The sequence below is a fragment of the Bidens hawaiensis genome, unplaced genomic scaffold, assembly GCF_021521415.1.
Source record: "Bidens hawaiensis isolate Kalapana, Puna unplaced genomic scaffold, B.hawaiensis_p1.1 tig00039149_1, whole genome shotgun sequence".
In the NCBI taxonomy this organism is placed as follows: domain Eukaryota; kingdom Viridiplantae; phylum Streptophyta; class Magnoliopsida; order Asterales; family Asteraceae; genus Bidens; species Bidens hawaiensis.
Window position 1 is genome coordinate 19,159 of NW_027496892.1, and position 21,931 is coordinate 41,089.

General features: G+C 40.8%; 1 protein-coding gene across 1 annotated transcript; it reads right to left on the reverse strand.

Moving 5' to 3' along the window:
- Positions 1 to 19,540: 19,540 nt before the first annotated feature.
- LOC143591031 (uncharacterized) lies at positions 19,541 to 20,908 on the reverse strand. The gene has a single exon (XM_077071354.1). The coding sequence runs from the start codon at positions 20,906 to 20,908 to the stop codon at positions 19,541 to 19,543; it is 1,368 nt and encodes a 455-aa protein (XP_076927469.1).
- Between the last annotated feature and the right edge of the window lie 1,023 nt (positions 20,909 to 21,931).

The window sequence follows — 21,931 nt, forward strand, 5'->3', positions numbered from 1 at the left end:
GATATTCCTTAAATGAGTTCTAACATCTCATTTATTTGTGAAACGCTTTTGTAATCAAACAATAATTTTCATGAGTCATGAGTCTCATTAAACCCGGATAACCGTTAAACAGGTTATAACATCTCAGTTATTTGTGAAATAACCCCTTAATAATCAAACAATAATTTTTGCAGGTCATGAGTTTTTCCATTCCCGGATAGCCTTTAACGGGTTATAACATCTCATTTATTTGTGAAATTCTTTAATTATCAAACCCTAATTTAATTTATCTTCTCTACATATTCTATGTCGCCGGTCTATCCTTTTCATCATCGGTTAACTTCCGATTGTTGGGTTCGTAGGCCTTGTTGACCCGGTTTATTATTTGAAGTCTAAAGGGCTGACGGGTGTAGGGTGGCCAGACCGAAGCCCAGCCCAGTTTAGATTTCTTGTTCAATAATTTACAAACCCTAGACTAGTATCTAATAAACATTGCTATGTACTTGTAATCATTGTCACTCAATAAAGATATACCTAGTTGCCACCCGTGGACATAGGTCAGTTTAAACCGAACCACGTTAAATCCTCGTGTTCGTTTATTGCTTTCGTGTTTGTGTTCGGTTCGTGTGTGTGTTTACTCCAAACAAGTGGTATCTAGAGCTTAGGTTCGGATCACACGAAGAACACGAGAACCAGCCCAGTCGCCGCCAAACCTTTCGCCGCCACCCTACTGTGCTAGGGTTCCGCCGCTACGGTTTTCTGATCGCCGTTAGGGTTTACGCGGCTGTTTCGCCGCCACTATACCCAGCTCGACGATCGTGACTAGGGTTTTGTCGAGCACCGCATCACCACCGTGTTCCTGCGCTGATTTCCGCCGCTGATCGTTAGGCCACTGTTTTATTTGTTTTCACTTTGTTTGGCAGTTTACAATTTACCAGAAAGAAGAAAGTTATTATTTATTTTTCTTGGAGTTCGTGCAAAAACAAAAAAACACAGGAAAAGAGTAAGAGCATATTCAATTTGGTTTTGTCTCTTATGTGTCTCACAAGCAAAATCAAAAGGTGACTAATTATTTGATTTCTTTGTCAACGATAAGGGCAGGAGCCGCCCACTAAATCATTTTATTTTCTCTTTTGGGCTGTTTTAATTGGGCCGTGGTTACAAGAGTTGGAGCCCAGTTTATTTGGCTAGAATCTTTAGAATCAAGTTTGGTTAGTGTATTAATTGCATGAGTCTAGAAAAATTGAATCAAAATCTTATTTTTCGTTGAAGACAGTTTTAAGTCAGGAGAAGTGTTAAAGAAACGGAGAACCAGTGCCAACCGCATTTGTCAGGTTTTATCATTTTAGTTTAAAAGTTTCAGTTTCTGATATGCAGTTTGTTATTCCGCTGCAGTTTAAATAGGTTGATTGTTTAACGGAGTTTAGTAGAACAGTAGTTAAGTTCAGGCCTGTGCGATTATTGTGTTTGTCTCTGTTTTATCCAGTTTTTCGTTTTAATCATTGTCATGGCAGAAGACGGAAAGTTTTCGATACAGAAGTTTGATGGATAGAAGTTTTGTTGGTGGAAGATGCAATTTGAAGCGCTATGTTGTTAGAAAGACTTGGATGTAGTGTTTGAGGATGAAAAATCAGAATAGTTGTCAGAAGCAGATTGGAAGAAGTTAGACAAGAAAGCTAGGTCTTGTATTACACTGTCGTTTTTGGGAAGATGTGACGTTTAACGTCATGAAAGAAACCACAGCCCATGGTATGATAGAGGCACTATCCAACATGTATGGGAAGCCTTCGGCAGCGAATAAAGTCTATCTTATCAAAGAGTTAGTGACAACAAGACTGAAATAGGGTGGGTCAGTTACAACGCATATTAATAATATTAATTCGAACATCTCCCGCTTAGTGTCAGTCGGCATTAAGTTTGATGATGAAGTTCAAGGTCTTTTGTTATTGTCCTCTTTGCCCGACAGTTGGTCGCAAACAGTGACCGCGGTTTGTAGTTCGTCTACAAAAATTACTTATGATGGGATTTGATTCTTGGAGAAGATTCAAGAGGCAGAATTTCAAGTAATCAGCGGGTAATATATTAGTCACGGAAGGCAGAGGTAGGGGAAAACAATGAGGCAGTGGGAGCAGGAAGAGGAGTCAGTCTAGGACTCATAAAGATATTGAATGCTGGGCTTGTAAAGAGAAATGCCACTTTAGGAATCAGTGTCCGAATGGTAAGAAAGATGTGAACGTTACAGAAAACGACACAGATGACAGGGTCAGCAGGGATGAGTTTTTAGTTCTTAGTGTTGAGAGTAACGTTGATTCTTGGGTGATGCATTCCGGTGCATCGCTTCATGCCACTCATTGTAGTGAAACGATGAAAAATCTAAATTTTGGGGATTTTGGAAAGGTTCGACTAGCGAACGATGATATTTTAGAGGTTACGGGTATGGGAGATGTTGATTTGATAACTTCAACCGGTACTTCTTGGACTTTGAAAGACGTGAGGGTTATTCCAAGTTTGAAGAAACGTTTGATTTCAGTTGGGCAATTGGATGACTAGGGGCACGGTGTTAAGTTCGGGAATGGGCATTGGAAAGTAGTCAAAGGGAATCTCGTGGTTGCTCGTGGCAAGAAAATGGGTTCGTTGTATATGGTAGATATGTCACCGAAAGGAGTGGATCCAGTTTTGGCGAAAGACAAAGTCCGGTTCACAGAATCTCGTGGGCAGAAGAAGGCTCGTTTTGCAAGTAACAAACCCAGAGCCAAAGTGAAGATTCAGGATGAACGAGCTAGGAAGGTTAAGTCAGTCGGAGGACATCGTGACAGTAGGAGCACAGGCCGTGTTTCAGTTACAGTTCCAGGTCGACAGTGGATTAAGAAAACCAGTATTCCAACTGTAAAAGTCTCTCCAGTGAATTACTTGCTGAATATGGAGAGTGTTTGTTCTCAGGGTATCTCAGGATCCGATAGTTTGTTTCAGTGGGAGCCGGTAGGGACAGAGAATGGGTCAGGGGCCGTTTTAGCCATGACTGAAGTGTTGGAGCTCTGGGGAGCTTCAACGGGGCCTTCAGGTTAATTGATGAGAAGGCGGTGGCAGCTAGAAGTTTAATGTTAGATTACATAAGTACGACGAGGAGTGCAGAAGAGAGTACTCAAGGCCTCCGAGTGGAGATTGTTGGGTTCGTAGGCCTTGTTGGCCCGGTTTATTATTTGAAGTCTAAAGGGCCGACGGGTGAAGGGTGACCAGACCGAAGCCCGGCCCGGTTTAGATTTCTTATTCAATAATTTACAAACCCTAGACTAGTCTCTATTTAAAAATTGCTATGTACTTGTAAACATGGTCACTCAATAAAGATATACCTAGTTGCCACCCGTGGACGTAGGTTAGTTTCGACCGAACCACGTTAAATCCTCATGTCCGTTTATTTCTTTCGTGTTTGTGTTCGGTTCGTGTGTGTGTTTAATCCTAACAAGACACCCACCATCGTCATCTTCCCTTCTCATGCATCAACCACCATCGTCACCTACCACCCCTTTTTCATAAAACAAATATTGTGTTCCTATTGTTCGTTCAAAAAAATCAACATGTTCGTTCGTTAAAAAATTAAAAATCTAAACATCTCAATTGAAATAGCCCAAATGTTAAAAAATATAATGAATGTAACACACTAATATATATATATATATATATTACAGTTGATTCGAGATAACCACTCTCCAAAAACATAATAGATTTAAAAAGAGACTAAGACATTTTTTTCATCTATGTTTTCTCTAGTTCCTATTAAAAGACTAAAATACCAAAAGAAAATTACTAATAGAAAATACGAGCATTAAAGAAAACACTAATATTATGGTAAATACTTATGAAGTTAAATGTTGAACCCTTGAATTATGCATCATTTAATTGACTTTTCTTCTCATTCTATACTATGTTGACTTGGTTGAAGACTCTTTATTGGACCATCATTATGGGTCACACCCAGGCCATGGATGTTGGACTAATGGCCTTAGTATTGTATCAATACTCTCGTCCTAAAAAAACGTCGTTGTTCTCAAGGAAGGACGGGATCATTTCCCCATGGTAGTCGTCATTCTTGGTGTGCAACAGCGTTAGGGGTTATCTCAATGTTGTGCTATAGTGGTGGCCATTCACGTGTTCTGGTTGTCTTTGGTTCCTCATTGGTCAACGACACAACTTGGGTGTTGCGCGGGTTGTTGTGGATGAGATTATTGGTAGGTGCACGTGCCGAATTGCGGGTTGGTTGGGTGACATATATGGTATTGTGGGTGGTGGGGAATTTGAATGTTGATCATTATATAATCTAGAAGGTACGAGCATTGTACTTTTGGTAGCCAGGACATTTTCGAAGGGTGGTGGATTGGAATTGACAGTGGTATTTTTTGTGAAATTAGAATATATGGTTAAAGGATTGAGATTGTTGGCAGTAACCAAATTCGCTTGTATAGCAGGTTCATTTGTATCTGTGGTGGTGATAGAGAGGAATGATTTGGTTGCAGTTTTGGCTAATGCATCGATTATGGCTTGGGTTTTGGTCAAACTGAACAACGACGAGGGTAGGGAGTAGGCGTAACTTCAAAGATTTCTCTTTGTAGTTGTTGACGAGGGTTTCCGCTAATAAAGCGATAGATTTCGCGACTGTCGGTTTCACAAAACCGGAAGACATGACAGTAGTCGGAGGATATGGATTCGGGAATGAAAGAACCAATTGATACGGTTAATTCGAGATAACCACTCTCCAAGAACATAATAGATTAAATAAGAGACTAAGACATTTTTATTCATCTATGTTTTCTCTAGTTTCTATTACAAGACTTAAATACTAATAGATTTATGAACATTAAATAAAAGACTAATATTATGGGTAATACTTATGAAGTCAAATGTTGAACCCTTGAATTATGCATCGTTGAATTGACTTATTATTTTCATTCAATACTATGTTGACTTGGTTGAAGACTCTTTATTGGGCCATCATTATAGGTCGGTCATGGATGTTGGACTAATGGCCTTACTATCGTATCCGATCCTGAAAAAAACGTCTTTGTCCTTAAGGAAGGACGGGATCATTTCCCCACGGTGGTCGCCATTCTTGGTGTACAATAGGGTTAGGAGTTATCTCAATGTAATGCCACGGTGGTCGCCATTCACGTTTGTCTTTGGTTCCTCATTGGTCAACGACACAACTTGGGTGTTGTGCGAGTTTTTGTGGATGAGATTATTGGTAGACGCACGTGCCGAATTTCGGTTTGGTTTGGTTTGGGTGACATATATGGTAGTGTGGGTGGAGGGGAATTTGAATGTTGATCATTATCTTTTCTGGAAGGTACGAGCATTGCACTTTTAGTAGCCAAGACATTTTCGAAGGGTGGGTGATTGAAATTGACGGTATTTTTGTGAAATTAGAACATATTGTTAATGGTTTGAGACTGATGGCAGTAACTAAATTCGCTTGTATATCGGGTCCATGTGCTCTGGTGGTGATAGGTAGGAATGATTTGGTTGAAGTTTTGTCTAACGCATCGATTATGGCTTGGATTTGCTCAAACAAGACAAGGAAGAGGGTAGTGAGCAGGTCTAACTTCAAAGATTGGTCTTTGTAGTTGTTGACGAGGGTTTCCGCTAATAAAGAGATCAATTCCGCGACCGACTGTTTCACACGACCGGAAGACATAGCACTAGCCAGATGATATGGATTCGGGAATGAAAGCACAAATGGATTCGTTTGATTCAAGATAACCATTAAGAAAGAGAAGAATACGTTTTTGTTAATCTATTTTTTCTCTAATTCCTATTACAAGACTTAAATACCATAATGTTGGTGCATAGATGTCAGTAGTTCATATGTCTAAAGTCTGTAATCGAGTCTGTAATATTGTTTATGTAATTGTTTGTGTAACAGCGAAGTTGTTGACAAGTTCGCTTAGGCGAACTTGTTAACCAAGCGAAGTTGTTAACAAGTTCGCCTAGGCGAACTTGTTCAACGAGCGAAGTTATTGACAACTTCGCCTGAAGCGAAGTTGTCGTGTATTTAAGTAGTTTACTGTTTACGGTTATAGGTTAATCGATCAATCAGATAATCGTTAAGTCGTTAAGTTAGTCGTTTTGAGTTAATCGAGAGTCTGTATCAGTGATTCATATCACGTGAGTTCGGTTATTAATATATAACGTGTTTTGGTTTATTCGTGTGTGTTTGTTTGGTTTGCTTTCTACGCTCGTAACGATCTACGCAGGGATTCCGCACCTGAGTAGACCGGGATATCTCGTGTGATCCGTCCAGGGAACCTACAATTGGTATCAGAGCTTTTGCTCGATTGTGAGGTTCGGGATATTCACGCGGGTGTAGAATTCGTTCCATTTCGGGTGTTACCGGGACGAGTTTGTGGTGTGTTTGCTCATTCTAGCTTCCTACCAGTGTGTTTAAGCCTTCAAACCATCAAAATCGTCGTTAGAATCCGTTTTTCAGATCTGCAGAAAGTTCAAGTTCGTCAGGCGAAGTTGCTGTTCATCAGGCGAAGTTGCCGTCAGAATTCGTAGGGTTTCAGCGAAGATATAAGGAGAAGCGAAGTTATTCACAACTTCGCCTACCTCCTCAACTTCGCCTAACTCAGCGAAGTTCTTCTCAAGTTCGCCTCGTTCAGCGAAGTTCTCTTCAAGTTCGCTTACCTTCTAAGTTCGCTTATCCTAAGCGAAGTTATTCTCAACTTCGCCCAGTTACGCGAATTTAAGAAGGATCCAGCGAAGTTATTACTTAAGCGAAGTTATACTTAACTTCGCCTACAGTACTGTTTCGAAGAAATTTTTCTAACTTCGCCCATTTCAGAATTTTTCGGGTTTCTTAGTCTTCAAGAAGGATGTCGTCAATCAATATTTCAGAGCTTGTCAAGATGGAAGTTGAAGCGGGGTCAGCTACAAAGGCCCCAAGATTGCTGAAGGGAACCGACTTTGTTGCGTGGAAGGATCGGTTCATACAGTATGTTAAGTACCAGGATGCAAAAATGTGGGTATGCATCCAAGATGGATATATTCCACCGATCATGGAGTATGAGGGTCGAGACCAAATAAAGAAATACAGTAAAATGGAAGAGGAGGAAAAGAAGATGTACGAAGCCGAAAGCAAGGCTCATGCTGCAATCACAATGGCTCTTCCACAGGAGATCCTCCATACTTTCAGAAAGTATACATCAGCTAGAGAGCTTTGGGAAGCTCTTGAGAGCAGATTCGAAGGAAATGTAGGCATTCGGGCCTCAAAGATAAAGCTGCTGAAAACTCAATTTTCAGTCTTTAAGTACTTAAAGAACGAATCTCTTGATGATATTATCACTCGATATTATCATCTCATGACTGAATTGAGTAACTACTCCATTTCCTACCGAGAAGAAGAGATTGTAGAAAAACTTCTCGATGCTCTCCCACCAAAATGGGAGATGTATACTGTACTGATGAGAGAAGACAAGGACTTCTCTACTTATGATCTTGAAACCGCGGTCAACAAGCTCAGAACTTTTGAGCTTAATATGGTAAGAAAGGAAACATCTATGGATCAGGTTCAAGATCCGAGCATGTACGGTGCTAAAGTGAACTCCAATACAAGTTCAAAGACTGACTCTGCCGCCTACTACTCGAAAGGTGAGTCGGGTGCAAATTCTTCACAGGAGGGGCATGTGTCAGTAAACACAAATGGGGATGTTTGCTTTGTTGCGGGTGGATCAAGTGGTACTCAGCAGACAGCAAGCCAGAGTAGTGGATCTTCAAGTTCCACAAGCAATAATTACTCCAAGATGCCAATGAGCGTCAAATCTGCTGAAGAGCAGTTTGGCCTCTATGCTTCATTTATTGCTTCTTATGAAAACTACATTCAAGGAAAGGTGGTTGATCCAGCGATGCTAGATGAAGACTACGACCAGATCGATGCTGATGATTTGGAGGAGATGGATTTACAATGGCAGATGGCCATGATAGTGAGGAGAGTGAAGAAGTTCATGAGAAAGACAGGGAGAAAGTTTGTTGGTGGCAGGCCAGGGTTCGACAAGTCCAAAGTGAGGTGCTATAACTGTCAACAAACCGGGCACTTTGCCAAGGATTGCAGAAACGAGAGAGTTGAACGTGGTCAAGGCAGGCCTGCACAGCACACTGGGAATAATAAGGAAATCAATGCCATGCTGTCTAGAGAAGCAGGTGAATACAACTGGAACCCGCATTTGAATAAAAATGGTGAACAGGCAAATATGGCTAAGGTTGAGAGTGAAGAACGTGAGAAGACTACCGGAGAAGAGAAAGCTGCTGGTAAGGAAAAAGCTTTCATGGCAGATACCGATGATCAACGATTCGAGGTAAGTTCTAAATCTATCTGTACTAAATGTGAGAATTTGTCTGAGCAACTTGCTACCATAACTGATCAGTATGTTCGTTTAGATGCTGAATTTAAAACTCTTAAAGAAGATCATCACTTCACAAAAGCAAGAGAAAACAGTTACAAAGTTAAAATTAAAGCATGTGAAAAAGATGTTAAAAGCTTAAAAACTAAACTTGCTGAAAAAATTGAAGTAATTGATCTAAGTTATGAGGTTTTAGAAGAAAAAACTAAACTGATTGCTGAACGAGAAAAGCAGATTGCTGACCACCAGGTGAAAGTGGTGGAACTGAACCGAAAACTAGAACAGTTCAGAAATTCCTCAGCTATTCTTGATCACCTTGCTAGTGATCAAGGTACCTCTACAAAGAGAGGAGGAATTGGTTATCACGAGGTTCCACCACCGTATAACCACAATTACACTTTTAACCCTAGTGTACAGAAATCTGCTGATTTTGAAGTTCCTCAGACAGTTCCTATCAAGGTTACAAGTAAAGAACCGAGTGTTAGTAGTGGCGAAACGAGTTCGCCTGTTTCAAGTGTGAATATTTCTGTTACGAGTCCAGTCTCATCGGATTCGGATAAGTTGTCCGAATCAGGTAAGACAAAAGAGAAGGTGGTGTTACCCACTGGTGGAGAAAAAGATAAAACTTCTAAAAAGAGTACTCCACTCAACCCGTACGTCCCACCTTATGTGAGACGAACGGCCGGTAACACTGCCTCGACATCCAAAACAACCTTTGAAAAGAAAATGGAGTATAGGTGTTGTTTTAGATGTAATAAGTTAGGACATCTTGTTGCAGATTGTCCTCTGACGCCGAAATTCAGAGGCGTGAGGCCTATTAAAACTGAGCATAAGATTAATGGAAATTTTAATAATGCTAAAACTGAAAACCATTCAAAGTTTCGAAATGTAACTAATTCAGGTTTTCACAGAAATAGACCTCAGTTTTACAATGCTAATAACCAAACTGTTAGATATAATACTTTCAATACGCATAGGTTTGGAAGGACTCACACTCAATCTCCAATGAGATTTCCTACTTGGACTGACAGGAATTATCCAAATGCTAACTTTGGAAAGCAGAAGTACGGGATGTATAGATCCAAGACCAATTGGTCTTGGGTCCCTAGATTCTAATCATTTGCTTTATTGTGCAGGAATAGTTGAACAGGGCTGCCCACAGTCTTTGGATTGTATATAGCGGCTGTTCCCGGCACATGACGGGCAACAAATACTTGTTGCACGACTTAAAACCTGTTCAGGGAGCGAGAGTTAGTTTTGCTGGTGAAAGTGGAGGAAGAATAACTGGAAAAGGAACGGTGTCCAATGGGAAGATGACACTTGAGAATGTGAATTTTGTGGAAGAGCTGAAGCACAATCTGCTGAGTGTGTCGCAGATTTGTGATAAGGAGTATACTGTTCACTTCACGAAGAATGAGGCGATCGTGTTGAAGCCTGGTTTTCAGATACCAGACGAGTGGATAGTGATGACAGCTCCACGTGATACAAATACGTATGTGATGGATATGAGGTCTACTGAAATGGCCTTGGGAGAATCATGTTTAATGACGAAAGCAAGCGCATCAGAATCCGAACTATGGCATAGAAGGATGGGGCATATTCATCTTCGGAAGATGAACCACATTGTCAAAAATGGGCTTGTGATGGGCGTTCCCTTGAAAAGTTTTAACTTTGAAGACAAATGTATTGCATGCAAGAAGGGAAAGCAACACAAGAAATCCCATCTCACCAAGAAGGTCAACTCAATTGCCAGTACTCTAGAACTGCTTCACATGGATCTCTTCGGTCCAGTGAATGTACAAAGTCTGGGAGGTACTTCTTACTGCTTGGTGATCACTGATGATTACTCGCGATATTCGTGGGTATATTTTCTGAAATCGAAAGATGAGACGGCTCAAATGGTGAAGAGTTTAATTACTAAAGTTGAGAACGTCATGAGTAAAACAGTTAAGTTCATCAGAAGTGACAATGGTACGGAGTTCAAGAATTTTGAAATGGAGATCTTCTGTCTTCAGAAAGGAATTGAACATCAATACAGCGCTCCGTATACTCCGCAACAGAATGGAGTGGCTGAAAGGAAGAACCGAACTTTAATTGAAGGAGCCAGGACTATGCTGGCAGATTCGAAGCTTCCTGTGATGTTCTGGGCTGAAGCGGTTGCTACAGCCTGCTATGTTCTGAATAGGGTGTTAACCGTTAAGAGACTTGGTAAAACTTGCTACGAGCTTATGCATGGAAGGAAGCCCAACTTGAGTGGTCTTGAACCATTCGGGTCCCCTTGTTCGATCTTGAAGAAAAATTCTAAATTTGGGGAAGTAGCCGATGAAGGAATATTAGTCGGTTATGTTGTTGGTACTCCCAACAGACGGGTCTTCAATACTTCGACTTGCAAGGTGGAGGTGGTGTGTAACACTGACATCACAAGTTACCAACCGCCAAAACCAAGCAATGGACCTGCTGAGCTTTTCGACTATGTTAAGCTTTTTAAGTCGTTTAACGTACCGGATTTGGAGATTTCTGAAGAAGAAGAAAGAGCTGCGACGAAGTTGATACTCGATGAGGAAGAAAATTTATTGCAAAGACAGCTGATTGAAAAATGTCAACCTTACTCATCAAACACTATCGGTACCCCTGCTGCCTCAACTGAAGAAGAATTTATCAATCCTTTTCACTCTCAGCATGAAACAACCATTGATGAGATCTCTTCTAATTTGGAAGATAATTTGCATGTCGGTGCTGTTCCGACCACGAGAATTCATAAAGATCACCCTCTGGATAATGTGATTGGTGATGTGTCCTCAGGTGTACAAACGAGAAATAGCTTGAATGAACATACCTGTGTTTATACAAGCATTAAGGAGACAAGAATAATCGATGAATGCCTGTATACCTGCTTTATAAGCCAGATCGAACCGAAGAATTATCAAATGGCTTTAAAGGACAGCTCGTGGGTCGAGGCCATGCAAGAAGAGTTGGCTCAATTCGAGAAGATGGAAGTTTGGACTTTGGTTGAAAAACCAAAGAATGTGCATGCGATAGGCACAAAATGGGTGTTCAAGTGCAAGAGAGATGATAAGGGGATCATTATAAGAAACAAGGCGAGGCTTGTCGTGAAGGGTTTTAATCAACAAGAGGGGATTGATTATAACGAAGTGTTCGCTCCTGTCGCCAGATTGGAAGCCATAAGATTGTTTCTGGCGTTTGCTGCTTATGAAAAGATGAAGGTGTTTCAGCTAGATGTTAAGAGTGCGTTTTTAAATGGGATAGTTGATGAGGTTGTGTATGTTGAGCAACCTCCGGGTTTTCCTGACCCAGACTATCCAGATCACGTGTACAGGTTGAGCAAGGCGTTGTATGGATTACATCAGGCACCTCGTGCCTGGTATGCAACTTTATCGGATTACTTGCTCGAGAATGGTTTTGAAAGAGGGAAAATTGATAGCACGTTGTTCTTCAAAAGAGATGGAAGCGACATCCTGCTGGTGCAAGTATACGTGGATGACATTATTTTTGCTGCATCAAAAGTCTCCATGTGTCAGGAGTTTGAAGCCGTCATGAAGAAAAGGTTTGAAATGAGTGCTATGGGTGAACTAACTTTCTTTCTAGGATTGCAGGTTGATCAGAGGAAGGACGGGATGTTCATTCATCAAACGAAGTATGTTCATGATGTGCTCAAGCGCTTCAAGATGGAGGACAGTTCTCCATATGATACTCCAATCTGCGTCAATCACAAATTGGGTGCTGAAGTAGACGGTGATGCAGATGTGGACCCAACTCAATATCGGGCGATAATAGGTTCTTTAATGTACTTAACTGCATCTAGGCCTGATATAATGTTTGCTGTTTGTCTTTGTGCACGTTTTTAGGCAAATCCAAAAGAATCTCATTTGAAAGGTGCAAAGAGGATACTGCGGTATCTCAAGGGCAAGCCGAAGCTGGGATTGTGGTACCCGAGAGGAGGAGACTTGGAGCTGGTCGCTTACACAGACTCTGATTATGGAGGGTGCAATCAGAGTCGGAAGTCAACAACTGGAGGTTGTCAGTTTCTTGGTGGCAGATTGGTGTCGTGGCAATGCAAGAAGCAGACTTCAGTCGCAATCTCAACCTGTGAGGCAGAATACATGGCAGCATCCAACTGCTGCTCTCAGGTTCTTTGGATTCAGCATCAATTGCGCGACTATGGTCTGAATTTCTTACTTACTCCTATTTGCATTGATAACACCGCTGCTATCTCAGTAACTAACAATCCCGTGAAACATAGTAAAACTAAACACATTGACATACGTCATCATTTCATACGGGATTGTGCTGAGAAGAAACTGATAATTCTTGAAAAGGTGGATACGCTTGATAATTTCGCTGATTTATACACTAAAGCGTTTGACAAATCCAGATTTCAAAACCTTATTGAACTGAATGGGATGATCAATCCCGAGTAACCATGTTTTTCTTGTTTATTTATTTAAAAAAAAACAAAACGTCACTAATCGCTTAAAATTATGTCGGTTACATTAAGGACTTGTCTTCGGATATGTTTTGGTCCTCATTTTCTACTTGTAGATTTTGAGGATAGCCATTAACCAGATTACTGATAGTGACCGGGGCGGTTTATGATGAGTTTTTCTTTCTTCCGCTTAAAATTAGTCGATCATGCTTAGTTAGAAGGACACATACTAGTATGTGGTCGGTCCAGCTGATCCATTGGATCTTCGGGATAGCCGTTTACCTGAAGACTTTGTTTTGGTCGGGGCGATTTTTGTTTAAAATTTTGAAAGAGAAGTGGGAAATGAAATTACTTTTCAAGTCTGTTACTTCGTAAGAAGTTCGTTAGCTATGTTAAAACGGAAAATTGATCCAACCTTGGAAAATGATAGATATACAAACTTTGTGTGCTTAACTAGTGAAGCTATTAGGCTTAAAAGGCTTTAGGACAATCATTGTATGTCAAGGTAATTTTTTTTTGTGCGTAAAAGTAGACGTGATACAAACTAATTTTACTTAATTTTACGTGGAAACTCCTTCAGAGTTTTGCGTGTCTTCATATATATCTTTTCGAATGATAGGCAGAAAAGCGATTACCCAGTCATACACGAGCCCATGTGTGTTCTGATTCCCGTGAAGATAGCGTTTCAAGATACTGCAGTGATCCAGATTCGGGACTTGCAGTTAATTTCTACTTTGAAGTCTATGTTGTTCATAAAATATATATATATATATATATATATATATATATATATATATATATTTGAAGTTATTGTAACATATTAGTGATCATAAAATCAAGACTTCTCTATCTTAGAGTAAGAAGAAGAACGGGAACCAGAAGAAGAGTACATACATGTTTAATCAGACACTATGGGTCGAAGTCAATTCGGGGTGACTTGGGGAAAGCCAAATACGCTTTGAGGATAGATAGGAGGCATCAATATTTCTGAGTTGTTGCCCACTTAAATTTTAAGGATTAATTGAACCTAACTCGTATCACAGAAACGATGAAAACCACTTTAAGTTATATCTGCTTACAACCTGTCTCTATATGTCATAATACAGCTAAACACGGATCTATGTGACAGTCACGTAGTTAGTATGATTCCTGTTCGGATCTTTTCTAAAACGTAGCAGTCCCTATCGAGACTGAAATTTGATCCCTTATGCTTTGTATTTTTAAGTTTTTGTACTTAGATAGTTTTATGATTTTTTAACTGGTTACTTAGAATTGATCATGTTATTTATTTCTTAAAGGACAATTTATAACTTAATTGACAACTGTTAAAATTTTATAAGGTTAAAATGTGTAAATATATAGGCGATGTTGTTGAACAGGCGAAGTTGTGGATAACTTCGCCTAGGCGAAGTTATCCGTAACTTCGCCTGTATAACAGGTCCCCTATATAAGGGATATTTTTGTCAAAACTGTTCATCAGTTTATTAAAATTCAGCGAACTTATTCAAAATTATTCTCCGGCGAACTTGATCTTTACACCGTTTTCGTGTTATCTATTCCGATTTTCACACCGATCAAAGGTTCGAGATGTTGTATTATCGTATATTACAAGTTCTTTCATGATAATCAAGGGTCGTTTCGACCCGGTTATTAACCTCGAACCAATCGGTTTTGAAACCGATTCTCTTAACTTGTGTTTTTACGTGTTAAACACTATAATGATCGTCAACATGTCCTTAAAACTTGTGTTTACGAGTGCTTAATCGTCTAAAACTAGCCGAATCATCAACTGCACGTTGTTCCATGAATCTCACTGTCGCCGATTCAGATTCAGGCGAAGTTAGGGTTTAGGCGAGTTAGGGTTTAGGCGAGTTATCTGTAACTTCGCCTGGAGCTTAAGTTCGCCTGAGGCGAAGTTATCCGTAACTTCGCCCGAAGCTTAAGTTCGCCTGAGGTGAAGTTATCTGTAACTTCGCCCAGAACTTAAATTCGCCTGAGGCGATGTTGTGATGAGGCGAAGTTAACTTTAACTTCGCCTAAGATCAATTTTACTTAGTGTTAATTAGACGAACTTAAAGCTGAAGCGAAGTTGTTCCCAACTTCGCCTCAACTTTAACTTCGCCTATACAGAGTTTATCACAACTTCGCTCATGGTAACAAAGCGAACTTGTGCTACGTCTTTTTGTCGTTCTAACTTGGTTAGTTTGTTGCAGATATGGCTGCGATAGCGGGTGCTGGTGGTGCAGGAGGCGATGATGGTGAAAATCAGAGACAGTTTTTCCCGGGTCACAATATGTACATCACTCTTGACCCGGAGGCGAGCGGTGTGGACGACTACCGCGAGATTATCACATTCCTCCTGCGCTCGAGGATCTTTCATGCGATCACAAACACGCTGCCGATATCTCTGCCGAATATCGAAGACTTCTGGCAGACGGTAGAATATGATTGCCGTGTTGAGCCCCCGGTGATGAGAGCAACGGTAAACAATCAAGTAGTTCAGTTCAATTCTGAACAGATCCGGGTGGCGCTACGATTTGGAGAAGAGACACGAGATGATCCTACAGAGTTCGTAGCTCCCTTTCGTGATGGAGCGTATCTTCGAATGGGCTACTCTGGTCCATTAGGAGATACCCAGAGAAGGAAGGGTTTCCTTCTTGATCAGTGGCGCTTCCTTATGCACGTCATGATCGTGTGCATGTCGGGGAGGAAGGCGGGCACAGATGGTATGGGTGCGACCATGCAGTCTGCCATGACTGCACTGACCTATAACAAGCGTTATAGTTTCAGTCAAATGGTCTTCTACGAGATTGATAGGCAACGAAGGGCGATGTCTCGGGAGCGGTTCATCATGTACCCACGTTTCTTACAGATGATATTGAACCATGTGGCTCTGGCTCTACCTCAGAGACGCCCGATCAGATACGTGGAATCGGTGAGCAAACGTATCTTTGCTCAATGCCGCACGTCAAGTGCGAGGAGCAACCCTGAACGTCGTCCCAGGCATACTCCTCTATTTGGGTTTTTAATCAACCCAGAGTATGTTCCTGCTGGTGGGGACGAGTTCAGAGATCCTCAACCGCGACAGGCAAGAGCAACTCAAGCTGTTCCTGCTCCTGCTGTGCCTGTTGCGTCTACTGCAGAGGATATAGACCTTGACGCTGTTTTTGGAGGTCAAGGCTATTTTGACATGGATCATGTGGAAGAGGTGCAGGTCTCTGCTGCACAAAGGTTGGGTGTGAGTATGACTAGAGCAGCTACGTCGATGGCTGACTCCGATTTAGACGAGATTATGAATGAGGGGAGACGGTTGATGGTGTCTAGAGAGAGAACGATTGGGAAGAGAAAGAGAACGGAAGATGATGATGAGTCGGAAGAAGAAGAGGACATTCATAAGCTGATTAGAAGATCAAGACGGGAGAGGACAGGTGCTGGCATGGGAGCTGGAGAGACTTCAAGGACTGTACGATTTGCTCCGGCCGCACTGTCTGGTATGACCATTGTTCCTTCTTCTGTACAGGTGACGAGTACAAGCGCTGCGGATGTTTCCGTGGTGGCTACATCAACGGCTGGCATTCCATCCACCACTACCATCCAGACATCGACTCCGGAGATCGTGTCTCTACCACCGCCAACGCTTACTCAATCGGTGGTGGCTGCTCGTTTTGTGGAGTCAACGGTTGTCACAGCTGCAGGGTTATCAGGTATGATACCACCTGCGGTTACGCCTTCTTCTGGAGTCTCGCCTTTGCCAATGTCAGATTCAGAAAGAATAGCTTCACTAGAGCGGATCGTGGCAGAACAATCAAAGACTATTCAAAGCCTAGTGGAAGCAAATCAACTACAGGCATCCCTCCTGGTCGAGCATGGGAAAATCATAGATGCCTTGAAGGAGTTCTTGGCATCTCAGGGGGAGATGAGCTGTAAGGGCGACGAGCTCAGAACGAAGAAGAGGAATGACCGAGACGATGATCCCAATGCATCGAAAGATGCAGGTGGTGAGCTGCCAAGAACTTCTGAAGCTCTTGGTACTTCCACAGCTGAGGGGGAGTCTACTGACGTGGCTGGTGGTTCTGGTGATGATGTGGTGTTAGTTGAAGATGATGTTATTGATGCGCTGAAAGAGCTTGATGATGATATGTTCAGCGACGATGTGCTGTTTGATGAAGATGTGCTGCCGAGTGATATGATTGAAAAGATCGGTGAGCAGATTGTGATTGAGAGTGGAATAGAAGAGGGGGAGATAGTAGAAGAAAACGTTGAACACGAGATCCCTGAGGTTGAGAAAGCTGACGTGAGTGTTGAGATGGATGAGACTGAGTGGGAGGAGCAGCCTAGGTGGAAGGAAGGCTGTGCTCATTGGTTTATCAAGACCAAGAAGCCTGCTGTTCCAGCCATGTTCAAGAAGAGCTATAACATTAAAGGCTATGCTGAGTCTAAGAAGGGAATCATAAGTTGGATTTATGATGAACAGATCAAGTTGTTTGTGGTGAAGCGTTATGATGGCATTCAATACTTCAAGAGAATGTTGAAATCTTTCAACACGTTGCCGGAATGCGAGGTGAAGGATTTGGCCAGGTTGGGCCTGATAAACAGAAGTGACAACAATATGGCGAGAATGATTGAGAAGATTGTGTGGAAAGAAGGCATAAAAGAAAAGAAGTTTGAACTATTAAAGCCACAAAAGGGAAAGCTCGTGGAGGATACAGAGAGGGGATTGAGAGCAGATGGCAAGCCATGGATGGTGATGAAGTACAAGCCGATCCGATGCATCAAGGAGGTTCCGATGAAGAATATGCCTCAAGATGTGTTGAAGAATCTAAAATGGTGGTACGTTGATTGCCAGACTGCTGAAGCTGTGATGGAAGATGAGGATGAACAAGAGATACTTAGAGTTTACGATCCAATGCATCTTGTAAACTTATCACAAGCTGATCTGAAGATGCTCAACGAGAAAAAGATCTTTTATATTCCAGCTTGGAAGGATGAAGCTAGAAAGTATCAACGAGTTGTGACGGTGTGTGTTAGAGAAGGAGTGCACGCATGAAGATACAAGATTACAAGACAAGAGCTGAAAGATCAAGATATGAAGCTACTGCCAAGGGGGAGTCTGTTGGTGCATAGATGTCAGTAGTTCATATGTCTAAAGTCTGTAATCGAGTCTGTAATATTGTTTATGTAATTGTTTGTGTAACAGCGAAGTTGTTGACAAGTTCGCTTAGGCGAACTTGTTAACCAAGCGAAGTTGTTGACAAGTTCGCCTAGGCAAACTTGTTCAACGAAGCGAAGTTATTGACAACTTCGCCTGAAGCGAAGTTGTCGTGTATTTAAGTAGTTTACTGTTTACGGTTATAGGTTAATCGATCAATCAGATAATCGTTAAGTCGTTAAGTTAGTCGTTTTGAGTTAATCGAGAGTCTGTATCAGTGATTCATATCACGTGAGTTCGGTTATTAATATATAACGTGTTTCGGTTTATTCGTGTGTGTTTGTTTGGTTTGCTTTCTACGCTCGTAACGATCTACGCAGGGATTCCGCACCTGAGTAGACCGGGATATCTCGTGTGATCCGTCCAGGGAACCTACACATAAGAAAAATACTAATAGAAAATACAAGCATTAAAGAAAAGACAAATATTATGGGAAATTTTTATGAAGTCATATGTTGAACCCTTGAATTATGCATCTCTGAATTGACTTGTTCTTCTCATTCAATACTATGTTGACTTGGTTGAAGACTCTTTGTTGGGCCATCATTATGGGTCGGATCAGGTGATGTAATGCGTTGAGTGCTTATAAAATATATGATATGGGATGATTTGGGAGATTTAGTCTTCGCACAAAATCGTGTTTTAAATTAAAAGTGATTTCTACTAAGACTAAACACACACAAAATAGGCAAGTGTACCTATTGTATATGCATACTAGTATTGGTAAGAACCAAGTATCGATCCGTGGACACAAATGTTTCTAATAATGAATCTTTGTTCTAGTTCAATCAGTGAGTTTTAGGGCATGTTTGGCTAAGCTTTTTGTTTTTGCTTTTTGGAGGGGCAAAATGTCCAAAATACCCCTCCAAAAAGCAAAAAAACTTTAATTTGGAGCTTTTGGAGGGGCATTTTGGACATTTTACCCCTCCAAAAAGCAAAAAGCAAAAACAAAATGCTTAGCCAAACATGCCCTTAATCATTTTGGGATTGATTTTTAAACTTTTTATAAAATAGAAATACTTATATATATATAAATATATACTAGCTTTTAGCCCGCGTATTACGCGGGTTACTTATAAGTGTTTTTAATTTATTAATTGAGGTCCGTTTGACTGGTTACCTTATACTCTGTTTGTTAGTATACATCATGATTTAATTTAATTATATTTATAAGTGTTTTTAATTTATTGATTTAGGTCCTTTTGACTGGTTACCTTATACTATTTTTGTTAGTATAATTATAGTTATTCCATAATCATTGTTGTTGTACATCATGAATTTATAAAACTGTACTAAATTCAGAAAATATAATAGTGTAAGTGATAACCACAAATTTTATTTTAAATAAGAGAAAATTTCCTTGAAAACGACATTTGTCGTTTTGTTAGCCTGTTTGCCGTTTTTTTCTAGAATCAGTATCTTCAGACCCTTTTTGCTCGTAACTCTTGATAGTGAGACATACAACTGTCCGTGTGAGAAGACCTCGTTCTTTAAGTACAAACCCACCCTAGTTAATGACTATCCTTGACTTTTGTTTATTGTCATAGCGAAGCAAACTGATAAGGGATATTGTCGTCTTGTAAACGTGAATGCGATGCTCTTATCAGAAGGTGTCAGGGCGACTCTTGGAATAGAGATCCTCTCACCAGTATTAGTCCCTGAAAGAACTTTCACCTCAATTACATGCGTACACAAAGATACTACCTGAAGCCTTGTGCCGTTGCATAAGCCCTTTTTTTGATCGATATTTCTCAAAAGCATAACGGGTACGCCGACTTTTAATATAAGCTTGTGGTTTGGCAGCCCGGATATTTTAAGGCCGTTAAGTATCTCAGTGGAGTATAAAGTTGGATCGACATTTCCATCTATGTAGTCGGACTTGGATACAGAATCTGAGCTTAAGTACTCGACCGGGTCACCATGAAATAATTCGAGCAGACGATCATTAATCTCATGAACAACCTCATTTGTTGGTGCAAGCAACCCCCTCTGTTGAAAGTATGTAGGGTCTTGGCTGTTGTTTAGAATATTGGGATATACAAACTGTATTAGCTTTAGGATAGGGTCGTCACATTGCTCAATAAGTAAATCATCCGGTATATCTATTTTTGCTGTACCGTCATTAGTTCCTCCGACTTTACCTTCACCTATGTCTAGTAGCCATTTTGAGAAATTTTTGGTGTCTTCTATGTCAGCCGATTGTTGACCAACCGTTAACCTTAGGTTTTTTGTTAATCTAAGTACCCGAAAATGATGCCAAATATAGGACGAACACAGAGTTGCGTTTACTATTTGCTGCCTGCTTCCTTTCTGTATTACTGACAGAATCTGTCTGAAATCACCTCCAAAGACAACAACCTTTCCTCCAAATAGCGATTTTGACTTTAAGACGTCTTTGCAAGACTTGTCAAGAGCCTGAAATGCGTGTTTGTGGGTCATTGGGGCTTCATCCCAAATTATTAGCTTTGTCTTTTCTAGCAATTCGGCCTCATCTGAGCCTCGTTCCATTACGCAAGATGAGTCCTCGTTTAGGTTAACCGGATTATGAAATCTTGAATGCGCTGTCCTACCTCCGGATAACAATAATGATGCGATTCCGCTTGATGCAACGTTTAAAACAATATTACCTTGGGATCGTATGGCTGAAGACAATGTCTTCCACAAATATGTTTTCCCTGTCCCGCCGTGACCGTAAACAAAAAAGACACCACCTTTATTCTGCTGTACGGCTTTCGTTATTATGCCAAAAATAGTATTCTGCTCTGAGGTTATTGATCTAAACAACTTTTCAAATTCTGCTCTCTCAGTTTGTTGATCGTATGATTGCTCATCTAGAATAAGGCAGTTATTGACAACAGATAAGGACTCTTCATCAGGGAAAGGCATTGTCTCATACCTTGTTAAGCTCGAGTTGTTTTGTTGTAGGATTTTCTGGATTTCGAGTAATGTAAGGTTCTTGATTTGGTCTTCTCTCAGCTGTAAATCTGTAAAAGGTTGTTTGTTGTTTTAGAGTCAACGGTTAAAAATATTTAAAACCTAACATATATTGTAACATCCTAAATTTTATAATATTGAATAAAGAAAGTTACGTTTAGTGATTTCGCGTTATTAATTAATTAATATCGAGTTAAGAACGGATCATGGACTTAGATTAATTAAGGTGGACTAAGTGGTAATGGGCTTTAGGTCCATGGGCTTCAAGGGGGTATAAATACCCTCTTAAACCAACCTAAAACCCTAAACCCTCATTTATATCCATCCAAATCTCTACACACTCAAAATACACACACCACCATATTTCGGCCGAGAGAAAGAGAGGTGAGGTCCGAGCAAGCACACGCGATTCAAGATAGATACGAGATCTAGAGTTCCTAAACAAGCTAACCAAGATCGAACGAGCACAAAAGGTATGTTCTTGACCTTTAAAGTTTATGTTTTATTGAACGTTTAGCCTTGAAGCTTGAAACGGTGATAGATCGGGTCTAAACGAAACATAAAGTAGTGAACTTGATTCTAGGACGAACCTAATAAACCCATAAACATGTACGGTTCGTTTATGATAAACCGTAGATCTTGTATTGAACGTTCATGAAATTAAAGGTCCAAACTTTACGTGTTTTCGGGTCAAATCTTATCCAAAAACGACCATAGGAATGATCACGGGTTAGTCAAATACCATACCCATGGATTTCTCAGTAAAACGATGATGATTTTGGGGGATTAAGATTGAACAGAGGCGCAGCTGGGCAACTTCGCCTGCAAGCTTAACTTCGCCTGCAAGCTAAGTTCGCCAAGCCATAACTTCGCCTGCAAGCTTAACTTCGCTTGCAAGCAAGTTCGCCTGACTGATAACTTCGCTTGTTGACAAGTTCGCCTATGATTAACTTCGTTGGACCCCAAGTTCGCTGA

What these genes read in the sequence shown, in the direction of transcription:
- LOC143591031 (XM_077071354.1), bottom strand. Translation starts at nt 20,908, where the DNA reads ATGCCTTTCCCTGATGAAGAGTCCTTATCTGTTGTCAATAACTGCCTT.